At 54.0% G+C, this 22,262-nt stretch overlaps 1 protein-coding gene across 1 annotated transcript in view; it reads right to left on the bottom strand.

The window, feature by feature from the left end:
* The window catches only part of LOC147413153 (M-phase inducer phosphatase 2-like), a 91,466-nt gene that overhangs the window by 52,687 nt on the left and 16,517 nt on the right, over positions 1–22,262 (bottom strand). Inside the window, exon 3 of the mRNA XM_086480597.1 lies at positions 122–261. Coding sequence (XP_086336723.1) covers positions 122–261 — 140 coding nt within the window. The remainder of the gene's footprint in view (positions 1–121; positions 262–22,262) is intronic.

Here is a 22,262-nt window from a genome sequence, read left to right as displayed (position 1 = left end):
GCCTCCCCTCAGCGCGGAGGACGGACGGACGGCAGCCTCGTGGCAGCAGCCTGGAGGACCGCTGCGCGCCAGAACAGCCTCCCCGACCAGCCACCAATCACCGAGCGCCTCGCCGACCCGCCTTCCCATGACAGCCAATCACGGCGAGGCGGGGGCGGGGGCTGCCGCGGCCCTCACGGGCAGCCTCTGCCGCCATGTTGGCGCCCTGAGGCGGGGCTGGGCTGCGGCGGGCGGCGAGACGCCGCCAGGCCCGATCGCTCCCTGCCGGGCGGGAGAGCGGAGGTCCGGGTTTGAGCACAGCGGGGGAGGGCGGGCGGTGACACGCAGGGTGGGCGGTGGCAGAGCTGTTGTGGGGGTGGCAGGGGACGGGGAGCGGCAGGGAGGGTTGTCCTGGTGAAAGGGCTGGATGCCGTTTGAAAGCAACGGTGTCTGCTCTAGAGCAGCCTAACGAGCTCTGGGATGAGAAGCCTAATTAGGCCTAGTGAGCTCTTTGGTGGGAAGACGGCTCATCCTCGCTTCCATTTCAACTTCAGCTCCATTTAATTAACGAGTGAACAATAGCAACAAACGCTCGTGTTATCATTTCGTCCTTATGGATTTGTCAAAACTCATGAAACTACAGCTTCACATTCTGTTCTCTATGCCCTTACAAAGAATTATTTAAGAAAGACATGTGTGTTACATTATGTATCATGCACCTATGACGTTTGAGGGCCCTGCATGGGGTGTCTGTGGGGTGCCTATGAGGGGGTGGTGCCTATAGGGCCCCTCACAGGGGGTGTCTGTGGGGTGTCTGTGGGGTGCCTATGGGGCAGTGGTTCCTATAATAGAGCCCTGCATGGGCTGTCATGGGAGGGGCCGTACAGTGTCTTATTGTGTTCTTATTTTGCTGTTAAAGTTCTAGGAAAAGAAAACTGGATATGCCATCCTCGTGTTACACGAGTGGTCAATCGCCAGCCAGCTGATAGGTGACAGACTCCTGAAAATCACTTTGTGCTCTGCTTTGAGACTATTCATTTCTTAACATTTTCAACGGAAAAAGAATCGCCCCTGTTGTCAATCTGCAGTGGTTAAGAAAAACTCCTCTACACACAGTCGGATCAGTAGAGACGTCCTTTATTAACGATGCGCACCGGGGACATGGGATCCTTCCCAAAGATATCCACCTGCACGTTGCAATCAACAAATATTTATACATTGAATTCATACAGATTCAGTCTATACAATGCATATTCATTATCCTTTTCTCGATGATTGGTTCTTCTTCTCTCGCTTCTGATGCAAATTAGCATGGAGCCTCTGTCGTAGTCTTGTATTGTTCCCTTGTGAGTAGGGGGTATAATTTGGGTAGGTGGTCCATGAGTCGGAGGTCTCGACCACTCCTCGAATTGACCATGTTTGGTCAAGGAACATGTCCTTGGCTCGTAGGCTCTTGGCTCATACCTCCTTTGGTCACGATTCAAAGATCATACACAGCGGGAACCATCAGAAACCCTGTCTAGCAGACATCTTGGACTGCAACACATTATCCTTGTTTCTAACCACTAACAGATCATTGGTTAATGAATACCTCAGGTCTGGGACTTTACAGGAGTATCCTAGCAGCATTAGCAGTACAGACAATTTGATCATTTATTCTGTTTGAGACTTATTTTCCCAAAATAATCATTAGTCTCTCCTACTAATATCCACTGATTAGAATTCTTGATATTCAAATCAAAATGGGAAAAGTAAGGGGACTTCTAAGCAGTATTCTAAAATCCTAAATCTGGTGATTTCTGCGACACCCCTGTTCTGTGCAATGGTTGAAACACCCCCGTTTCCAGCACCGGCCTCTCCCAGTGGTTGCACTGCTGTTGCCCTGAGGAAGCGCCGTGCGGGTGGGCCAGGGCTGTGACATTTGGTATGAGCAGTGGGACGACCCCCTGCAGGCAACTGTTCCCAGGCAGAGTCAGCAGCAGGCTCTGGCACCCCTTCCTCCAGAACACGTCCTGGATATCGGGATGAGAAATGTAGGGCTGCATCAGCGCTGTGCAGGCGGGGCTCCCACAAAACACCTCTGTGCGGTGGGTGCTCCACTGTGGGTTGGTTTGTTTCTGTGGGGAGCTGCCCCTGTGTCTTAACTCTGAAAGGAAACCCGGGTTGTCCTGGGTTGTTTGCCTTGTTGTATTTTCCAGAATTGAAGGTGCAGTCAGTTGAATTTGAGACACACGTAAAACCCACCAAAGAACATGTTCTGAAGGCAAAGTGGAATTAACCTCTGCAGTGCACCGCTGTGCGATATTCTTGGGGCTCTGTTTTGTTTAATAGATGCTTTGATCTATCAAAATCAGGCTGGGGAAACAGGTTTTAAACTGATGAAAATTTCGAGACCAAAATTTTTGTGAATAATCTGGATAGGTACTGCCTGGCAGGTGTCATACCCATGTTTCTGAAGAGGTACTTTTCACTTGCTCTTAGTAATAGCTCCTTAAAATGTTTGCTAAACTGCCAAAACTCCCAGAGGTTAGAAAAGGACGAGCTGCCTTCTGATTGAGCCGGATCTTTCCGTTGAAACCTGTCCCTGTTCCATCTCCGTCATTTCTTTGGGTGTCAGAGCTTCAAGCTTGTGATTTCTGTTGTAGGATGAAAGAGGGGCGTCTCAAGGAGTCAGTTTGTGAACAAAACAGACAAACAGCTGGTGCTGGGCACTCTTGTTCTAGTGTCTTGTTAGAAGGCTTGGAGGGGAGGTGACCATTTCATTACTGTGCTGTCACTCTTGTTTGTGTTTCAGGCCTGTTTGTGGACAGACTTCTGCAGTACCCTTCTGGAACTGGGAGTGAGTCTTTGGGGGTAGGGGAGTGTTACTGCCTTTGTTCTGAACATATTTGCGTTGCTGCTGTGTTTTCTGTTTTCAGTCGTGATGAGATGGATGTGTTTGGGGTGTCCCTGCACCTCCTTCCTCCTCCGGGAGCTGCAGTGTTCATTGGAACGTGTTGGAGTAAACAGGAGGTTTCTCAGCCTGCGCCTGCAAGCTTGTGTCTCTTTCCCACTGCCATGTGTCAGGGCTCTTGTGGATGTCTCTATTGTACTAGTGTGGTATTGTGGCAATTGAAGGCACGGGCTCAGGCTGAGGTGAAAGCTCACACGGAGACACCTTTGTTCAGCAGGCACACTTATTTATACCCAGCTGAGATACTGTATTTAGCAACAACCTACTTATACCCAGCGGAGATACTTTATTTAGTAACAAACTTATTTATACCCTCTTGCGGGCCCTGGTAACTGTTACGTTCCCACGGCTTCCCGCCAACCAAAGCAACCGTGCCTGGCTGGCTTCCAAAGGTCGCCTCTGACTTACTCCTACATAGTATTTCCCTTCCATTTACGGCTCAGCCCGTTTCAGTCTCCCCACAGAGAACGCTGCCCAGATTATCAGGGAAAAAACAGGCACGATGAAGACTCCACAACCAGTTCCAGTGCTCGGTCACCCTCACAGTACAAAAGTGTTTCCTGATGTTCAGAGGGGACCTCCTGTGTTTCGGTGTGTGCCCATTCCTGCGCACGTACACACATATCCTTATGTACGTCTCTTCCCTCAAGATCACGTGAAAGAAGTGTGCAAAACTGCCCTCAGGCGTGTTGCTGAGGCTGCTGCGGGGTGGCCGGCCTGTCTGTGCTGGCAGCGGAAGGGCCCCCTCACAGTTTTAGGGCACCCTCTGGGGTTAATCAGACACGTGCCGTGTGCTGGTGCAAACGCCCAGTAGAGCTGTCGCGTGCTGGCTTCAGAATGTCTCTCTTTCCTTATTTTCATTTAATAAAAACCAAACCAAAACAGGACTTGCTTATCAATGCTCATGAAAGGGACTTAGCCCTGCGTTCCCTACGAGCTGCTGTTCAGGGGTGCCAGGACCTGCCCACCCGCCCCCCCAAGCCCCTCCCAGCTGTGAGTGAGCGCAGGTCTCACTGCTGCAAGCTGGGGTGCCCCTGGGGTAACAAGGCGCAGGCACAGGGAGGGCAGAGCTCGCTTGCCCGGAGGAGAAGCGCGGGAACAAGGGGAAGAAAGCGAGTGCCTTCCGCTGTGTGAGAGAGTGACATTTCCCAGCACCCACTGCACTGGAGAGCTGGAGCAGACACTGGCAGCAGCACTGAGCTTGTAGGTACTGCAGGAGTTTAAAAGACAAGTCAGCTTCAAAGTGCCCGTGAGGTGGAAGAACGGGGTGAGATGAGCTGTGCTGTTGCTGTGTTTCCTCCCACATTTCTGAGTAGCTTGGAGCATGAACCTGTCCCCCAGTCTCCCCTGTCCTGGCCTCATGAACGTAGAGGAGCAGTTGGCAGAGCAGACTTTGGGGTCTGCTGATGCTGCTGCCTCCTGACTGTGAGAGGGAGAGAAAATGGGATTCTGAGGGAAGAAGAATCGCCTAAGGCGAACTGCAGAGGAAGTCAAGCAACAAGTAAGCTGATACCCAGACGCTTAAAGCTGGCCACCTGCTGTATTTCACCATGGCAGGGATTCCAACAGCACAACCTTTTACCTTGGATTGAAGATTCTTTTTTCTTAGATGTCTGAAAGAAGGTAATCTACAGCTGTTTGATGGATTTCCACTGACAGCTGAGGATTTAAAAAACCCGACCCTCTAAACTACATGTGACAGAACACTGAACCAATAAACTGCTGCTTAAAAGTAGAAATGGGAAAAAAATAGGAAAAGCTCTGATAGATTGACACCCACTGAAAAACAAATTTATTTCAGGAAAACTGTAAACAATATATACACAACAAGCTTAAAGGGGTTTCTCCTCTTGCTTACAGGAATGTACGTTCTTTTTGCTGATGTGCCAACACTCCCAACAGTTTTGACGTTACCCGCAATCGGTGCCCCTGGTGATATCACCATCCTTGGCCATGACTCTCCCAGAGCCGTACGTACTTTCCTGCTGTCCCTTCAGGTACAGTCGTGACAGCACCCTCTGGGTGCTCTTGTCTCTTGAACTGTGATGTGTGTACTTCTCTCTGGCCATTACTGAGCTCCATAGTTTTGTTTCCATCTCTGCATTAAAGAAATGTGTAGAAGTATTAAAAAAAAAATAAATTAAGGACTATATATAGGCTTCAGCTTAATCTCAGGAAAAACATTCAATATGCAAGCCTAAATGAAGGAAGAACTTAAAAATACGATGTTTGTGTAAAGCCTGTTAAGTGTCATCCCAGCTGGCTGGTACTCAAAAACCTGTTTCTGCAAAACTGACCTGACTTCTTTATACTTGAGAGCCTCTACCACACCTCTTCTGCACTAAGTCTATTGCTGCAGCAGGCCAAGCAGAGTGTAAACTGTGATGCTTTGAGCGCTCTCAGTTATCAGCTGTCCGTCAGACCTGCCTGCCATACCACCTTGGTTCTCCCATGTTCTCCAGAACCATGCACAAGCGAGAAAAATCCCTCAGATTAGGGTAGGAGGAAATACACACGGCTATTCAGCCTTTATGTCTCCTCCAAGCTATCAAAAAACATCAAAATCCAACTTTCCAGCAGTACATCCATGTTTACAGTGCAGTATGTTCCAGTGTGAACTTCTCGAGCTGGCTCTGTCACCACACCCTGCCTCTGTCAGTGAGCCCAAACTGCTCCTCTCCCAGCAGCAGCCTCGGGCACCTGAAGAGGTAAAGCCGCTGGATATGAACAGCAGCGCTGTCTGGAAAGACACTTTCTTCTTGCCCATCCCTAAATAATTCTTCATAGTTTGATCAGGGAAGGTAATTTCTTTCTTGCCATCAGGAAATGCTTCTCTGAAGTGTCTTTGGGGACAATATGCTGATTTATGCAGGTGTGTATCTGGGCAGCAATTCTGAGGAGTGGCCGGGTTGGCTGATTTCTTTCCCATTCGTCCGTTTGGAAACTGCAAGACCTCTAAGCCGTCACAGTATGTCTGAGCTTCAGCATAATAATAACTCTGCAGAAACCAGTTCAGATTTGACATAACTGGTGAGAAATTTTATATGCGTGTGTCCACGTGTGCCTAAATACTGATAGAAAAATGCAGAAGACGGAGGGTATCGCCGCTGTTGGATCAGGCGTAACTGCTTCACACCCCACTGAAGAAGGTCGTAGTTACGGTCTGCCCCTCAGGACCCGCTTTTTTCCATGTCCCACTGGGGAAAAACAGGGGCTGAGCGGCATTTTTCCCAACCTTTTCAACCGAATGAGTACATTACGGAGAGGTCAGCATTGAGCCATCGCACTCACCTGCTCTTTCCTCTTTCACAGCTCTGCCCTGTGGAGTTTCAGAGGGCCAAGCTCTCATTTCTGGCCGTGTCTCCTCGCTGTCTGCATATGCAGGTCCAGGTGGTCGTGACCCATGAGCTTCATTAGGAGAGGTGTCCTGAAGTGACACCGGGCATGGAGCATAACCTCAAATCAAGCTTTATCTTTACACACGATTTCTTTCCTAGGCTGACAGGTATTTTAGGAAACCAGGAGCATCAGGGGAGGAAGATAAGGCTGGGAAGGCATAAACACAATCCGGGTTTTATGCAACTCCAGTGTAATTGAAGCGGTGAGACAGACGGAGACCCAGCAATAACGGGGGGTCTGTGGTCAGCTGTAGTCCGGACCGAGGCGGAATTCAGTGGTGTGTTGTAGCACAGTGCTCCGCTGCCTTGAGTCGTCCACATCAAGGTGTGAAGCAACTGATGAAGGCTCCTAAAGCCTGAACGCTGCCTGCAGCAAGGAACCACAGAATTAATTCAGCTGTTTACAAGGTGCTTGTGCCTGGACAGTGACCGTCCCAGCCGAGCGCTCGCTGAGTTAAGCAATAAACTCACTTCTGTGTCTCTGTCCCCTCCTGTCCCTCCGTGTCCCACGTGTGTCACTCCCCATGTCCCCAACCAGCTTTTGATTGCAGGGCTCTGTGTGTGTGTATGTCTGGGCCCCCCCTCATTCTGTATTGGAATGGTTGGTGGCCACCTGATACCCTGGATAACAGGGAAAAATGCCCATGGCTCGGGACTGTTCATTCTGACACCATTTTGCAGCTCCTGTTGTTTTGTAAGCGGGAGAAGCAGCGGGATGAGGTGCCCTGGGTGCAGCTGGTTTCACGTGACGAAATATTGATGCGATCCAGCAGAGACGGGGGTCAGTGTGGAGAGATTCAAATGGCTCTTCCTGAGGTGAGCTCCGGAGTGCAGCAAGGATTGCTGCGCTGCTGCTCTGCTGTGTGCAGGGCTGTGGCGTTAAAAGCTTCAGAGTGAGGAGGAGGAAGATGAGGAAAGGCTATGGGTGCTAAAAGGCAGGCTTGGAGCCTAAAAAGGAGGATGTGAGCCCTACAAATGGGGCTTTCCAGCCTAAAAATGGGTCTTTGGGTGCTGAAATTGAGGCGTTGGACATGAAGAAAATGAGGCTTTGAGCCCTAAGGGAGAAACTTGTACACTAAAAGGAGGGTTTGGACCGTAAAAATGCATCTTTCAGAACTCAAACTGAGACTTTGAGCCCTAAAAGAGGGATTTGGACCCTCCAAATGCGGGTTTAGACTCACAATGCAGCTTGGGCCCTAAAAATGCCTGGCAGGATCCTAAAAACGAGGCTCTGGAGCCTGAAAGTGAGATTTTGCAAGTCAAGCTGACCGTTTGGACCCTAAAAATGAGGCTTTGGACATGAAGAAAATGAAGCTTTGTCCTCTAAGGGAGGAGTTTGTACCCTAAAAGGAGGGTCTGGAGCATAAAAATGAGGCTTTTGGGACAAAAAATGGCACTCCGAGCAGGGCGGGAGCAGGGCAGGGACAAAACTCAGTGCCTCAAGTGGGGCAGGAGCAAAGCTAACCACCCTGATTTGGGCAGGGGCATATAGAGCCACCGGAGCAGGGCTGGAGTAAATCCAGGCAGCCTCTGTGGAGAAGGGGCAAAAGGAGCCTCCCCAAGCAAGGGAGGGGAAGAACCGAGGGGGACACGATGAGCAAAAGGCGCCCGAGCAAGGCTGTGGCCAAACGGGATGCCCCAGCGGGGGATAAAAAGAAGAAAGTCTCCCCGGGTGGAGCAGGGGCAGAACGAACTGCCCTGAGCTGAGCAGGAGGAAAACCAACTGCCCTGAGTGGACACTGGGAAAACTGGATGACCTCAGTTTGGGGCAGGGGCCAAACCGGCCAGTTCAAGTGGGGCAGGAATAGCAACCAGCTGCCTCATCGGGGCAGGAGCAAGACTCACTGCCAGCGGAGCAGGAACAAGGGGTTGGAGCAGACGTCCCGAGCGGGGACAGCCCAAAGCTACGCAGGCCAGGCCGGGCAGGAACAAAACTGCCTCCAGGCACCGCGAGCGGGGATCTGGCTCGACAGAGAAGAAAACATCAAAGGAAAAACCCATGGAGACCACCAAAGAACCAGAGCCTCCCGCTTTCCTTAGTATTGCAGCCAGCAGGGAAGTACCACATGAGACTTCTGGTAGCGTGGAAGTAGAAGCCCTGACCCCAACGGAGGAGGCAGCACCCCAAAGCCTTCCAGGTCAGGGCAAACCAGAGGGCAGTGACTGTGGCTGCAGGGAATCAGCGAGATCTGCAAAGGTGCTCTTGGTAAAAGCCTGGTGTCAGAGGGCCTGCTGACATGCCTGCACGCTGGTGTGGACAGAGGTGGGTGGCTTTGGTCGTTCGTTTACAGCCTGAACTGCAAAAGCCTGGCTGGAGTGGGTGGAAAAGCCAAAGTCCGTGTTTAAGGTGGAGTTTGAGGACTGTGTGATGGGAATGCTGGGCCTGGTCACCTGAGATGCTGGGGGCAGGTGGAGGTGATGGATTCCACGGTCCAGGGCAGGTCTTCTGGAGTCCTGCTGTCTGTGTTCCTACTTACTTCAGAAACTTAACGTCTCCCCTTTTGTCCCTCACGGTCTGAGAGGCAGCTTTTTGACTGAAGGCTCTGTTGGTTCATTTGTCAGCCTGCTGACAGAGGGATGCAGGAGCTCTGTCATCTGTAACCCTGAACAATTCGCTTGTTGCTATGGAAACAGCTCTTGTGGTTGTGAGCGGAGTTCACAGTCCTGTGAGAGGCAGATGGGTGCACTTTGGTCGTGAGCTTTGCTGCAGGTGGTGAGCGAGAACCCTTCACCTCGTGGAAGTATAAATTTGAGATAATTTCTGGAACATTTCAGTGAGACGTCTTGAAATGTATTTTTCTGATTAGTAGAGCTATAGGTGTAACTAGAACAGTCAGAAAAGAAAAAGATATTTCTGACTTAGGGAAATTGATTAGTGTAAATCTCCTCATCTCTTTCTCTTCTTTTCTACCTCAAGAGATCCTGGCTTTAGAGGTAGTATAAAGACTGGGGGCGAGGAGGAGCTAGTGGCCAGTATCATCATTATCCAGGTTAAAATAAACAAATAAATAATCTGTAACACTTTCAGGAATGTCAGGCATCACGAGTTGCAGTACTGAAGGGGTACACAAGTTCCTTCTGAGCCCACATTGTCTGGGTGCCTTTTCTAAAAATGAGAAAAAAAAAAATTCTGCCTTCATCCCTGGAAAAAAAAGCTCTGGAAAAGGCAAATCCTCAAATCAAAAAAAAGTGGCCTTTTTCCCGAAGTAGACCAAGTGGGAACAAAAACTGGAAAAAAGCCATTTGGTTTCGGTCGAGTTGCGGATTAACACTGTCCGAAGCTTTAGTTAGGTCAGTGTGGTAACTGAAGCGTGAGCTCTCTTCATTGCAGCCGAGGGAACTGCATCCAACACTCAAATAATCACAATTAGTCAGAATTCCTGAAAATTACCGACCCCACTGGGCTGAGCCATGTTCTGGGTACCTGTTGCTTGTATACCAAAGTAGTTCCTTTGAGATCTTTCCTGGGTTACACTACCATAAACAGATTTAAATGACATTATTTACTCCCTTTAAAAAAAGGTGCAATATTTACCCACTCAAGAGGTGGTGAAGAGGGTTACTTATATTTTGAGAGCACTTTGGAAGCAGCATTTAACGTTCTGTGTAGGTGTTCAGTCATCCTAAACAGAATTAGACTAGAAAGAATGATCTCTCTGCCCGCTTGGAGAGATTGCATATGGAGGAAGAGTAAACAATTTTCTAATATTGACAAATAATTGTGATAAACATATGATTTTTCCATTGTAGAGACAAGATGTTTAAACTGTTCGCATTCATTGTGAATAAATTCAATATATTGGAAGAATAATTAATGATTACAAATGCATTAAAACTTAGCAAGGCTCCACAGAATTACTTTTCCATTATCTAACTTCCCCGGGATGCTGGGTGAATAAAAGCAGAGACATGTTTTTGTTTGTTGGTTTTGGGGTGTTGTTCCCCGCCCTCCCCCCCAACTAGGGCTGTATGCTTTAGTGTGGTATATTTTGGAGTAAATGGTGCCAGAACAAATACAAAGCTAATTCCCACCCCAAAGCATCAGGTTTTAGAATATCCCCAGAAGATTGAATCATTTGACATTTTTCTTCTCGTTTGAATTGTTGTTGTTTTCTTTCTGGTGTAAGGACTTTTCTGTGAGGTTTCTTTACTGGGTTTATTGTCCTTTTTTGTTTGTTTCCCTCGCAGAACAGACACATTTCCTGGATGAATCTGTGCAGCGAACAGAAGTCACCAGTCTGACATTGATTTTTTCCCTAATTTTAATGTATGCAGCTGATGTAATCCACGTGTACTGACTGAGGAAGGCAGAGGCTGCAGTGTACGTTCTCATCACAAAGCTGGATTAACATATACTAGTTTGGTGCTTACAGTGTGTTTGCGCTGCTTCTTTCACAGACTCATCCCAGAAGGGTTTGGGCTGGAAGGGGCCTCCAAGGCCATCCAGTGCCACCCGCTGCCCTGGGCAGGGAAACCTCCCACCAGACCAGTCGCTCCCAGCCCCGTCCAGCCTGGCCTGGAGCCCTGCCAGGCAGGGGCAGCCCCAGCCGCTCCGGGCAGCCTGTGTCAGCGCCTCGCCGCCCTCCCGGGAAGTTTCCTCCCCGTATCTCACGGGAGGGAAGCGCCCCGCAACCCCCGGCCCCGCCGCTGTCCCGCAGGGCAAACGCCCCCGCAGCGGCCCCGGCCCCGCGCCCGGCGCCCCGCTCCGGTCGGAGCCGTTTCTGCCCGCGCTGCCGGTGCCGCCGGGAGCGCGGCCGCGCGGTTCCCTCGGCTCGGGGCCGGCGCCGTCGGGCCCCGGGGGGCCGCGGGAAGGGGCTGCCAGGCCGGGCGGCGGTGCCGCCGCGGGGGAACCCCCAGAGCGCCCGGCCCGGCCCCGGCCCGGCCGTGCCTTGGCCGAGCTGGGCTCTGCCCACGGGGCGGGGGGAGAGAGCCCGGAAAGGGGCAGTGTCCTCCTTCCCTCTCACGCCGCTTTCGCCGCTCCTGCTCCTTCCCCCGGCCCCTCCTTGCCCTCCTCCGGGGGGGCCAGAGCGGCAGGATCCGGGTGACAGGGCCAGAGCCCCTTCCCGGAGGGGCCCGGGTGGCGAGCGGAGCGGAGCGGGGCGGGGAGGTCGGGGCGAGGGGGCGGGGAGCCGCGGGGCAGCCGGCTGCGGTGCGGAGGAGAGGGGGCCGACTGCTCCCCCCTCCCACAGGGAAACCAGTGCCGGGGGCACGGGGCGAGGAGGGGAGGGGGGGAGCGCCGCTCTCCCGGGCTCCGCCGCTGCAGTGGCCCCCGCGAAAATCAAGTCCCGGAGCTGTCTCGGGATCGGGCGCGCAGCAGCCCACCCACCCTCCGCGGCCCGGCCCGGCCCCCGGCCGTTGCCCCTCGAGACATTTCCCGGGCTGGCCCGGGATAATCGACGGTGGGGCCGGGACGAGGGGTCGAGCGGGCGGGGAAGCGCCGCTGCCGCTAAAGCTCGTCACAGCGGAGCGCCGGGTCGGCACGACAGCGCCGGCGAAGCGCTGCCAGCGGGAGGGGAGAGCTTCGGCCGGCAAGTCGCGGCCGGACGGGATCGGGCCCCTCGCCGGTCCCGGGAACGCCAGCGGCCGCCCGGCAGCAGTCGCCTCTCGCTCGGGGGCACCCGCGCCCGTCCCCGCCGCGCCCCCTGCAGAGCTCCGCCTTTTACGGCGGCGCCGGGGGGGGCAAAGAAAAGAGGGGGCTGCGGGGACTGCAGGGGCGAGAGCCCCCCCGCCCCGGGCACGGCGGGACCGAGGCACGGCGGGAGCATCCCCGGCACCGGGCAGCCCCGGCGGCGGGTGTCCGTCCGCCCCGCAAACGCCCGGGGAGGGCAGGGTGGGCAGCAGCGGCAGCCCCGAGACCGCCCGCAGCCGTCCCGGGGCGGGCGAGCCCCGCCGGCGCTGACCGGGGATGGGGAGGCGGGGACGGGCGGGTCCCCCCGCGGGAGCTCGGCCGCCGCCGGCCCCGCCGCCCCCCTCCCTCCCCCCGAGCGGCGGGGACAGCCCGGCCGCCCGCCCAGAGCTCGGCTCTCCCGGGGGGCTCCGGGCCGCCCCTGGCAGCGGGGCCGAAGGAGCAGCAGGGCCCCGGGCGGGCTCAGGGAGAGCATCGCTCCGCTCCGCACCCGGCCCCCGGCCCGGCCCCGAGAAGCGGCGCCGAGCGCGGCTTCCCCCGCCTCGGCCGGAGGACTCGGGTCTCACCGCGCCTCGCAAGGGGCAGCGGGATCCGCCGCCGGAGCCCGCGCGCGGTGCCGGCCTTGCCCGGGACAGCGAGCCGGGAACGGCCGTGGAAGCCGGGTCCCGCCACCGGCAGCCAGAGGAGCCGCGGGGGAGAGCGGGAGGCCGGGCCGGGAGGGCGCGGGCTGCGCAGGGGGAGAGAGCTCAGCGGCTGCCGCCCGCCGGGGCTCCTGCCGGCCCGCCGGGAAAGGAGCCCCGGAGCCCGGACAGCGCGCTGGGTGCGCCTGACGTCACCCCGCCGGGCTGTTCGCCCTTTTTTCCCCTCAATCTGGCCAAGCTCAGCAGCAGCTCGTACACAGGAGTTACCCTTTTCCTCCAGCTGTCGAACAGTCGAATAATGCTTTGTTGTTACCTTTGTCGTTGAACTACGAATTCCCGTGGATCAACGGCCAGAAAGTCAGAAGAATTGGTGATTCGGGACTTCAGTACCCCTGGGGAAAAAGGGAAAAGGCCGGTGGTTCAGTCCGGATCTTCCCTGTCTGATTCGTTACTATTATTCTATCTGGTGATGTGGATGGACGGAGAGACTCACTCCGAGCCCAAACGAGCTGGTTTATAAACACCACCGCCTGAAGGGCTCCGTTTATACTTTGTCAAAACGACAAAACGGTGGAGACGTGCGGGGACAACGCGACGGCGGGACCGCAGGAAAGGTCCTGTAAGAGCATGACCGGCTTGTTAATCGATTAATGTTTATTGAGTGTAAATATTTGGTAAAGTTTTTAGGAAAACAGGCGATTCTAAATGATTAGACCAGTCAGCAGGGCTTTTGAATAACGCATCCCATTAAATACATCTAAATATCTCTGTAGCGATTACTTTATTCGCAGGGCATCCCCCGCACCTTTCTCTCCCGTTCATTTGTTCTTCCGCCGCCGGCAGCTGGTTTCTTCTTGGCGCGTTCGCCTGAATATCAGGATCCCCAAATACGTGTTTCTCCCTGTACTTATAAACCGAACGTTTACAGAAAATGCTCTTTCAGCCTTGAAATCGGGAGCGGTAATCACTTGGAAATTTCGAGTCGGAAGCGAAACTATAAAACTAAGGGGAAACCGAACTGAGCGCGTATACTTTTTGCTGGTTGGTGACTTCTGGTTTGTACACAGCATTTAATTTAGACAGGTTTGATTACAGACATATTTTTCCCAATAAAAGCGTTTTCTTTCTGTTTGAAATTCCCCCCCCCCCAGTGCATGATTTTCACGTTTCCTTATTTCCACCGGAAAAAAAGGCGATTATTTCCCATCGCTTTCCCCCATCCATCCTCAATCTCGCTACAAAAAGAACGGATATTATTATCACTAATGACGCACCCGAAAGGCGCCTGCGGGGCGCGGGGTGCCGGGGAGCCCGCTCCGCTCCGTCCCCGGCCGCGCTCCCGCTCGGGGGGGGGGCCGAGGGACGGCCGAGCTCAGGGGACACGCCGAGGGGGCAGGGCCGAGGGCTCGCACCCCGAGGCGCGAATCCTTTTAACGGCAACGATTGACGTGAATCAGCGAGAGACCGGGCCTTCTCCTCGCCCGGCTCCGACCTGGCAGCTCGGCATCGGCCGGCGCCCCCCAAATCCTCTCCCGGTGCCTGCGCCCAGCGGAGACCAGCCGGGAGCCGGGACCCCCGCAGCGCCCGGGGGACAGTGCCGCGTCCCAGCGCCCGCCCCGGCGGCAGCGCTCAGCCCCGGCCCCGCCGTCACCGCCGCGCCCCTCCTCCGGGACGGCGCGGCTCCGCAGTGACCGACTCCGGCCGGAGCGGCTGCCACCTCCCCCCAAACCGCGCTCGGCCCCTCACAGACACCCCGCTCTCTGCCCGCAAACCGCCCGCGCCAGCGCGCCCCGCGGAGGCGTGCGGAGAGCGGAGCGCTCACGGCAGCTGCTCCCGCCGGCCCCTCCCGCGGACGCGGGGCTCGGAGGGTCCCGCTGCCGTCCCCGCCTCCCGCCCCCGCCGCTCCCGGAGCCGGTCCGCCCGCGGCAGAGGCGAGCCCGGCCGGCGGCTGGGGGCGCCGGGCGGGACGTACCGGGCGCCGGGCGAGTCCCCGCCGGCTGCGGCTCCGCTGGGAGCGCGGGGGCGGGCGGGGTAGGGCGGGAGGGAGGAGACCGGCAGGGCGGGGGTTGGGCTGTGGGGGCTGGAAACGCCCCCGACCAGACCGAGGCGCCGCAGGAGCGTTCCACAGCCACGACCCCCTGTCACTCCTCCGGCCGTTCGGCACCCGAGGCCCGTGCTCAGCCTCCGGCCCGGCAAGTCTCCCCCCGGGGGAGCGGGGACGGTCCCGCAGCTCCACCGCGGCGGGCGGCAGAAACCAGCGCCCCGCGCTCGGCACGGAGCCGCCGTCCTGCCCGGCACCGGAGCGCCCCGGGGCAGCACAGACAGCTACCGCGGCCCTCGCTCCGCACCCTGGAACGCAACAGCTCCGCTATTTCAGTCAGAACTGCTGACAGTGAGGGAGAGTTCAAATCCCTGACAGACAGAGGTGCCTCTCTCAAATCGTCCTTCGCCGGCACAGCCCGGCTCACGCACGGGCAGACCAGGCGCCAGCAGGGGCTCCCCGGGGGCCCGCTCTGTCCCGGGAACCGCGCTGCGCACCCCTCTCGCTCAGACGGACACGACCAGAGGCAGCACCGCGGGGGCCGGGGCGTCTCTGCGCGTTCGCCGCGGGGAAAGGAGGTTCGTCAGCGCCTGGGCTCTGCCCCAGCCGATGCTGAACCAGACCCGACGGGACCTCCTGGGCTGCAGCATCTCCCCCCGCAGCGAGGAGCAGGCGAGGCGCAGCGGCTCCCGGCCGGGCTCTCACGCAGAGGGTCGCGGCGAGCGGCTGCAGCCTCCCCCTGCCCCGCGGGGAGGAACTTGCCCAACTTTCGCACTGTCGCAGCCCCGGGCTTCTCCCAAAGCGCCCCCACCCTCCTTCTGCCCTCGCAGTCATAACCCCTCCGTTAGCCTTGCCTGCACTTTGAACAGCAAAACCAACAGCCCGCGCCTCTTCCACACCTAATCCCCTGCCGGCTTTTCCTCTGGGCAGGAACAGCAGCCGTCGGCACAGTTGCCGTTTAACCGCTGCCGGGAGCTCAGCCCCACACAGCCGCTGCTCACTTCCCCCTGGTGTGACGGCGGAGAGAATCGGAGGGGTAAAAGTGAGAGAACTCGTGGGTGGAGATAAAGGCCGTTTAAGAGGCAAAGCAAAAGCTGCGCACACAGGCAAAGCGAGACAAGGGCTCCAGTCACCCCTTCCCATCGGCAGGCAGGCGTGCAGCCCCCTCCAGGAGAGCCGGGCTCCACCACGCCTTACGGGTACTTGGGCAGACAAACGCCACCGCTCCCAACGTGTCCCCCTTCCTTCTTCCCCCAGCTCTTTACTGCCGAGCATGACGTCACACGGTACGGCACAGTCCTTCGGTCAGCTGGGGCCCGCTGTGCCGGCTCTGTCCCCTCCCAAATTCTTCCGCACGGCCGGCCTGCTCGCTGCTGGGGCAGTGGGAGAAGCAGAAAAGACCCGGACGCTGTGCAAGCACTGCTCAGCGGGAATGAAAACTTCCCAGGATTATCGGCTCTGATGCCAGCACAAAGCCATCGTCCTTTGGTCATCAAAGAAAAAAAAAAAAAAAAAAAAGAAAAGAAAAAGAAAAAACCGCGGGACAAGCTGTTTTTTCCCCCACAAGGCTCCCAGGCAGGGAGGGCAGGACGGGCTGACCCAAGCTCCAGCCCGGCCATGTCGGAGCCGCCTCACTCCTCGCCACGGCCCGTCCCGACCCTGACGCGAAGCCACCGGAGCCCCAGGGCGCACCCCTGGGGGTCCTGGCTCGGGAGAGAGCGGGGCCGAGCCGGAACGGCTCCCAGACCGCCTGGCCCGCACGGACGGGGCAGCCCCGCGGAAACCTCTACCGCGCCCTTCGCTCCACACCCGCAGCGAAACCGCTCGCCACCCGGGGGGCCCCTCCCCGCACCCGGGCCGGGCCGGGCGGCTCCCGCACGGTCGCTGCCGCCGCCTGCCGCCCCCCCCGCCGCTACCCGAGGCCCAAAGACGCCCCTGCCCCGGCCCCGCCGCGGGCACTGCGACCCCGCCTGCCCCGGTCCCCGGCGCTCCCGCTCGGCCGACGGCTCCTCCTGCCCCGCGGGCACCGGCACCCGCGGCCCGGCCGGCCCCGCGCGGGTCCGCGCTGCGCCTGTGCCGCCCCGCGCCCCGGGCAGCGGAGTCCGGCACCGCCCGCCCGCCGGGAGCCCCGCGACGCCGCCGGGGCCGGGGCCGCCGCTCCCCAGCAGCCCCCAGCGAGCAGCCGGTGGCTCCGCCGCTCTCCGCCGCCCAGCCCGGCCGCCAGCCCAGGCCCGGGCCGGCCCCGCTCTCCCCAGCGGCGGCCCCCGCCGCGGCAGCGCCGCCCCGCCCCCGCCGGCCCGCCTCCAGACCCATCAGCACCGCTGGCACCGCACGTGACGTCAGCTGTAAATTCCAGACCCGACTGCCGAGCTGCAGGCATTCCAGTCACAGCCTTGTCAGGCTCATAAGCCTTCACGGGCTGTTTCACCGCCGTCCTCGGCTCCAAGATCCCTCCCAGCACTCCCGCCAGCACACCCTTTCTTCTTGAAGGTTGCCACAAAGGGAACCAAGGAAAAAATCACGTTCAAAAGCCCAACCTAAAGAGTGAGCAGTAAAAGCAAACCCCAGAACTGTTAAGATAATCGCTGTTCAGAGGACAAATTAATGTGCAAGGTGCCTCAGGCACCAACGGTTTGGCTCTTCCCACAACTACCACGAGCAACTCCGAATGCAGGCAAAGCTCTAAAGGGCAGGGTAAACAGCGTGTTGTTCTTTGTTCTCCTCAGCCCCATTCACCCACTGGTTAGATACCCTTGTTAACTGAAACGGGACTTCAAGACTTACTTGTTCATTCTCAAAATGTTAAATGCTAAAGGAACACTGTTTAAAAATTCTGCAAATATTCTTTACTTGAAGTTTGTGGTTTACGTTAAATAGGTGTATGCTGGTGACTGGCTAATTATTTGAAAGAGTTCCAGGCCATATTTATTACTTCCTTACCAAGCAGCCAGCAGACACCTCATATAAAATGAGAACAACAGAAAGCAGGTCAGGGAGTTTCATCTCCCGAACCAGGACTCTTTTTCTGGGAAGACATTCTGCTCTACAGGCAGAGGAAGAATGACGTGTTACACACAGATAATTACTGTTTGATCCCCAAACTGCACAAGTAAAACACAGTTGAATTATTGATGAAATGAGCCTTCAGTGTACATGAAAGCATAAAGTGTAAATATTTCCTGAACTGCCAGAAGTTCAGCCATCTGACAAATACCAAAAAAAATGGGGAAATGGGAGACTGAACCTCCCCCCCTTCTGTCTGCTCGTAATGCAGCAAAAGAGAAACCACAAGATCAAGTTGATCTCCAGCTGCTCGGCCGACAGGAAGGGAAAGTGCCTGTCAGAGAGCCCTGATAGCGTCACCTTGACAAAAGCTCCTCCACTGGGTGACACTGGGGTATCATCTCTAATCTGGTACAGTCAGTCAAGAAGGGCTCTGAGAGATGCACGGCCAGATTGGAATGCATCCTGTCTGATAGAGAGGAAAATGAAATATGACGACAATTCTTTCATTTACAGCCCGAGCAAGGAAACCCACCAACTCACATTAAATGCTGGTAACACTAGCAAGGATACAGTCACAATTATAATCTCAGCTATAAACAAACATACTGTCATTCAAAATTTCTTAGCTACGTACAATTACAAATAACATGTTATAATGACCCATGAGATTTCCAATCAACAGAATCGCTGTTAAGCTCCATAAGAGAGGCCACACAGAGTAACTCATTGTATCTTTCCATTTCGCATAGTTAAGACCAGAATGAACTACAACTGGTAAAAGAGAACAACAATCATTTATTAACATACAGCCGAATAATACCAGTCCAGTTTGGAAAACAGGGAGTACATTTATGTGACATTCTAAGTTATTCTGAAGCAACAGGAAAAACCGGCCTCACCACAAGAATGGGACAGCTGTACACACATGGACATACAGAGCTGATTTTTTTTTTTTTTAACAGAACAGTCTAATTCTCCGTTTAATTAAAAATACCTATTGATGTGCATAGGTATGTGTGTGTGCATGCACACACCCACAGGGTAGATTTTTATCATCTCTATTGTGTAGCAGAAAATGGTGCTATTCACACCTGCCCCTGGTTTCCAATGAAACCCAAGGGTTCTCAGTACCTTCGAAAAGATTAAAGTTTGTGAGAAAAGATGAACCACTTACTTCCCTAAGCTTTCAACCTGTCCCAGGCAGGCTGAAAACCAGTAGCTGTGCGCTATCCCAGCGGAAGGCTCTAACGGCTGGAAGGCTCACACGAGAACAGCACTGCCGCAGGAGCGGGATTCTGGCTCCGGTACTGAGGGAGCACGTTGCAGGGCTTTCCCTTGAGCTCGCTGCTGGATGCTGGGTGTCCCAGGAACACAATTTGTTGGCTTTGCAATACGCAGCACCAGGGACTCCACACGATACTGCACAACAGGTTGGATACAGTCACTGTAATTTCAGAAATGCAGAGTAAACACGGCTGTATCCAACTGTGCGAGTACACACTCACATTTCCTGAATTTAAAGCACGGACAACCAGTTTTCCAAAATAAACAGCCACGCTCTTGCTTTTAAGGTACATTTTCTATCACATACAGTGGAACTTTTCCATGTGTTTCCTCATCATTTAGCCCTAATAACTGAAAATCAAGTACTTCTAATTTTTACCTATGGAAAAATAAACACCCAACAGGCTGCAACAACATGTGCAGATGGCCATGCTGCAGTCAGGGAACAAGCGTTTACTAAACTGTAGTTTTGTTGGACTTGCAGAACACTGAAGAAAACACAGTATAACATGCAGCTGGTGAGCATTTTCCCGGTCATCATTCCAGGAATGAGGCACTGCATTATGATTTCAACATCTGGGAAAACAGAGAAATGACACGGGAGCTGTGTCAGCTGGTAATTGTGCCTCCAAGCTTTTAACCGTGAGGAGTAACTAGAACGTGCTTTGCAGCAAGAGAACTAAGGGAAGAATCCAAGTTAGCCCAGTCCAAAAGTCTGCTGCTTTGCTCTGGGTATCGTGCTTTCTCCCTGAGGATGCCACAAGTAGTACAGGAAGCATAAAACCCCAAAAGTTTAAGAACTGTCACCTTGTTCGAGACATCACAAAATGTTGCATGTGGAGGTAGCAACATGAGAAAAACCAGCCCTATTTATTTATTACTCAATGCTTTAGTAAGGCTTTAAAAACACTGATAGCCAGGTATTCACTGTGTCCATTCACAATAAAAAACAAAATAGCTGAAAATTACACACATGGGTGGCAAAGGACTGAAAATCCCAAAATATCAAAGAACAGCCCCATGTAATCCTGATTCTGTTCTTTGTAAGCAACTCAATCACTGCTCAAAAGCCCTCTGCCTGACGCACTACACATTCAAGTATTGTACTGAATGGCTTCGGTCTAATTTCTTTAACTCTGACGTTATCAATGAACTCAGAGAACCAACAGCTTTAACCAGACCCTGCTACCTCACAAACAGGTTGGGGTTTGAAAGTGTAGCTCTGCAGCAGCATGAGCTGCTGCTGCTGCCTTGCACTAAGCTGTGTCCAGTGCTGAGCTCAGGTGTGTGATGAGGTGCTCAGGGACTGGATCTGGCAAGAGCGAGGGGTTTGGGTTGGTTTTGTTTTCTTTTTTCTAGTGTTCAGCAAGTTCTTCAGTCATCTGACTAATAATCCCTAGGTCTATGACCATCTCCCTCTTAGATTTGTTTCGTCTACTATGGAATATTCAAGATAGCTTAATAAAATAAAAGAAAAAAAACACCTTTAAAAAAGGTCTTGTAAAACTTTCAACACTGAGGAAGAGCTGAAAACTTGTTTCTAGTTTTGATTCCATTAATTTCTACTACGTGGAAATGACTCAGGTATTCCTTCTTGTCATTGAAGACAACAGAATGAGTTAAAAAATTTCAACAAAACAAGGAACAAAATCTGAAATACAAACTAGTTGGATAAACCTCTTTTAATGCAGGTTTATTAAATGCAATTCTTCTGTCACAGAACAGATTGACAGAACAGTCGAGGTTGGAAGGAGCTTCTGGAGACCATCTAGTCCAACCTCCCTGCTCAAAGCCTATGACCTCGTCTAGTCTTTCAGTTGGCTTTGGATTTTTTTAATTTGACTCCAGTTTCTACACAAAGGTATGTTTCACAAATTCGTTTTCACAAACGTATGATCTTTGTGTATAGGAACTGATGTGTTTTGCTAACCCGTTGGAGCACGGGTGGAAGGAGCCATCCCCCGTGCTGCCCGGCACCGTAATACAGAATCCCTGCTTAATAACACTGAGTTGTCAGTGAGTTTTCTTTGAGTCAGTTACAGCACTGCTTCAGCAAATGCTTCCCAGGCTCTGGAGGTGAAGTGGCCTCATGAAAAACTCAGTTTGGGTAAACATCAAGATTTTAACTATGCAGAGGCAAATTAAGCTTCAAAACACACATTTAAAGAGATATACAGATGCACAAGTCAGCAGAGCGTGTGATTCTGTGATTTTTCTGAACACAAATGGCACTAAACACAGGACTAAAACTTTCTTAAAACATATACTTAAACCAAAAAATGGCCCAAGTTTCAGATGCTCAAATGCCTACAACTTCTACAGCCTAAACTTAAGAACATAATAGGTGTAGAACAAGGCTTGAATTTTCCAAATTTGCCAGAAGTAGGGAGGTACTGAGAAGCTACTATAAGCTGTCTTAAAACAAGAATTTTCACCATAGTGAAAAAAAACCCACTGAAATGCAAAATCCAAACCAGTTTGGGTTTTTTTTTATGGGGTTCTTTTGGTTGGTTGGTTGGTTTTGGTTGTGGTTTTTGGGTTTGGTTCATTTGTTGGCTGCATTTTTAAATGACAATCAAGTTGAGGACATCAATACCAAGTACAAAAAAAACCCCGCAAACCACTCCCTCTCCCCACTCCCTCTCCCGTAAGTAGGATGAGTTACCTCCTCTTGTTGTCCCACTAATCCAACTCTTCTACAATCCTTTCCTCCATGTATCTAAAGTATAAAACGAGCTCGATCTTGTTTAAAAAGCAGTGACCATCAAGACAGAACACAAAGGCTTACAGCACCGTCAAGACTCAATGGTTGAAACCGTTTCCTCAGTTGCAAGTCGAGCCATCCCCTTACCACTATGTACCTCCCAGAAACAGTACTTTCCCCTTCTCTCACAGAGGAAAATAAATTCTAGATTGGAAGGTAAAAAAGAACGGGGGGCGGGGGGGTGTGTTTGAAGCGGGTAAGCAGAAGCCTCAGCTCTGACCACGGAGGCGAACATGAGGTTTATCACTCACGACGCTGCTCCTGGATCCCACGCTGCCACCGGGAAGGCGAACTCACCCGGGAAAGTCGAGTTTCAGATTGATTTCTGCCCGAGGGAAGGAACCGCAGGGAGATCCTGCCTACGTCAGCTCCCCAGCCACATCCCCCACGGCGCCACACGAGCCTCCCCAGCTCGCGCGCTCCGTTTTGAGATGAAAAACAGCTAAAAAGGAGCTACAAGGCGCTGGCCCAAGGGCACCTCCTACCTGCCAGCTCTGCAGCCTCGTCAGAGGGGGGGGTCAGGCCCCAAGCCCCGGCGGTGGCCGATGACCCTGTGCCCGATCGCGGCTT

Source organism: Leptosomus discolor, unplaced genomic scaffold (assembly GCF_034619465.1).
Source record: "Leptosomus discolor isolate bLepDis1 unplaced genomic scaffold, bLepDis1.hap2 HAP2_SCAFFOLD_63, whole genome shotgun sequence".
Lineage (NCBI taxonomy): Eukaryota > Metazoa > Chordata > Aves > Leptosomiformes > Leptosomidae > Leptosomus > Leptosomus discolor.
This window is presented reverse-complemented; position numbering and strand designations above follow the sequence as displayed.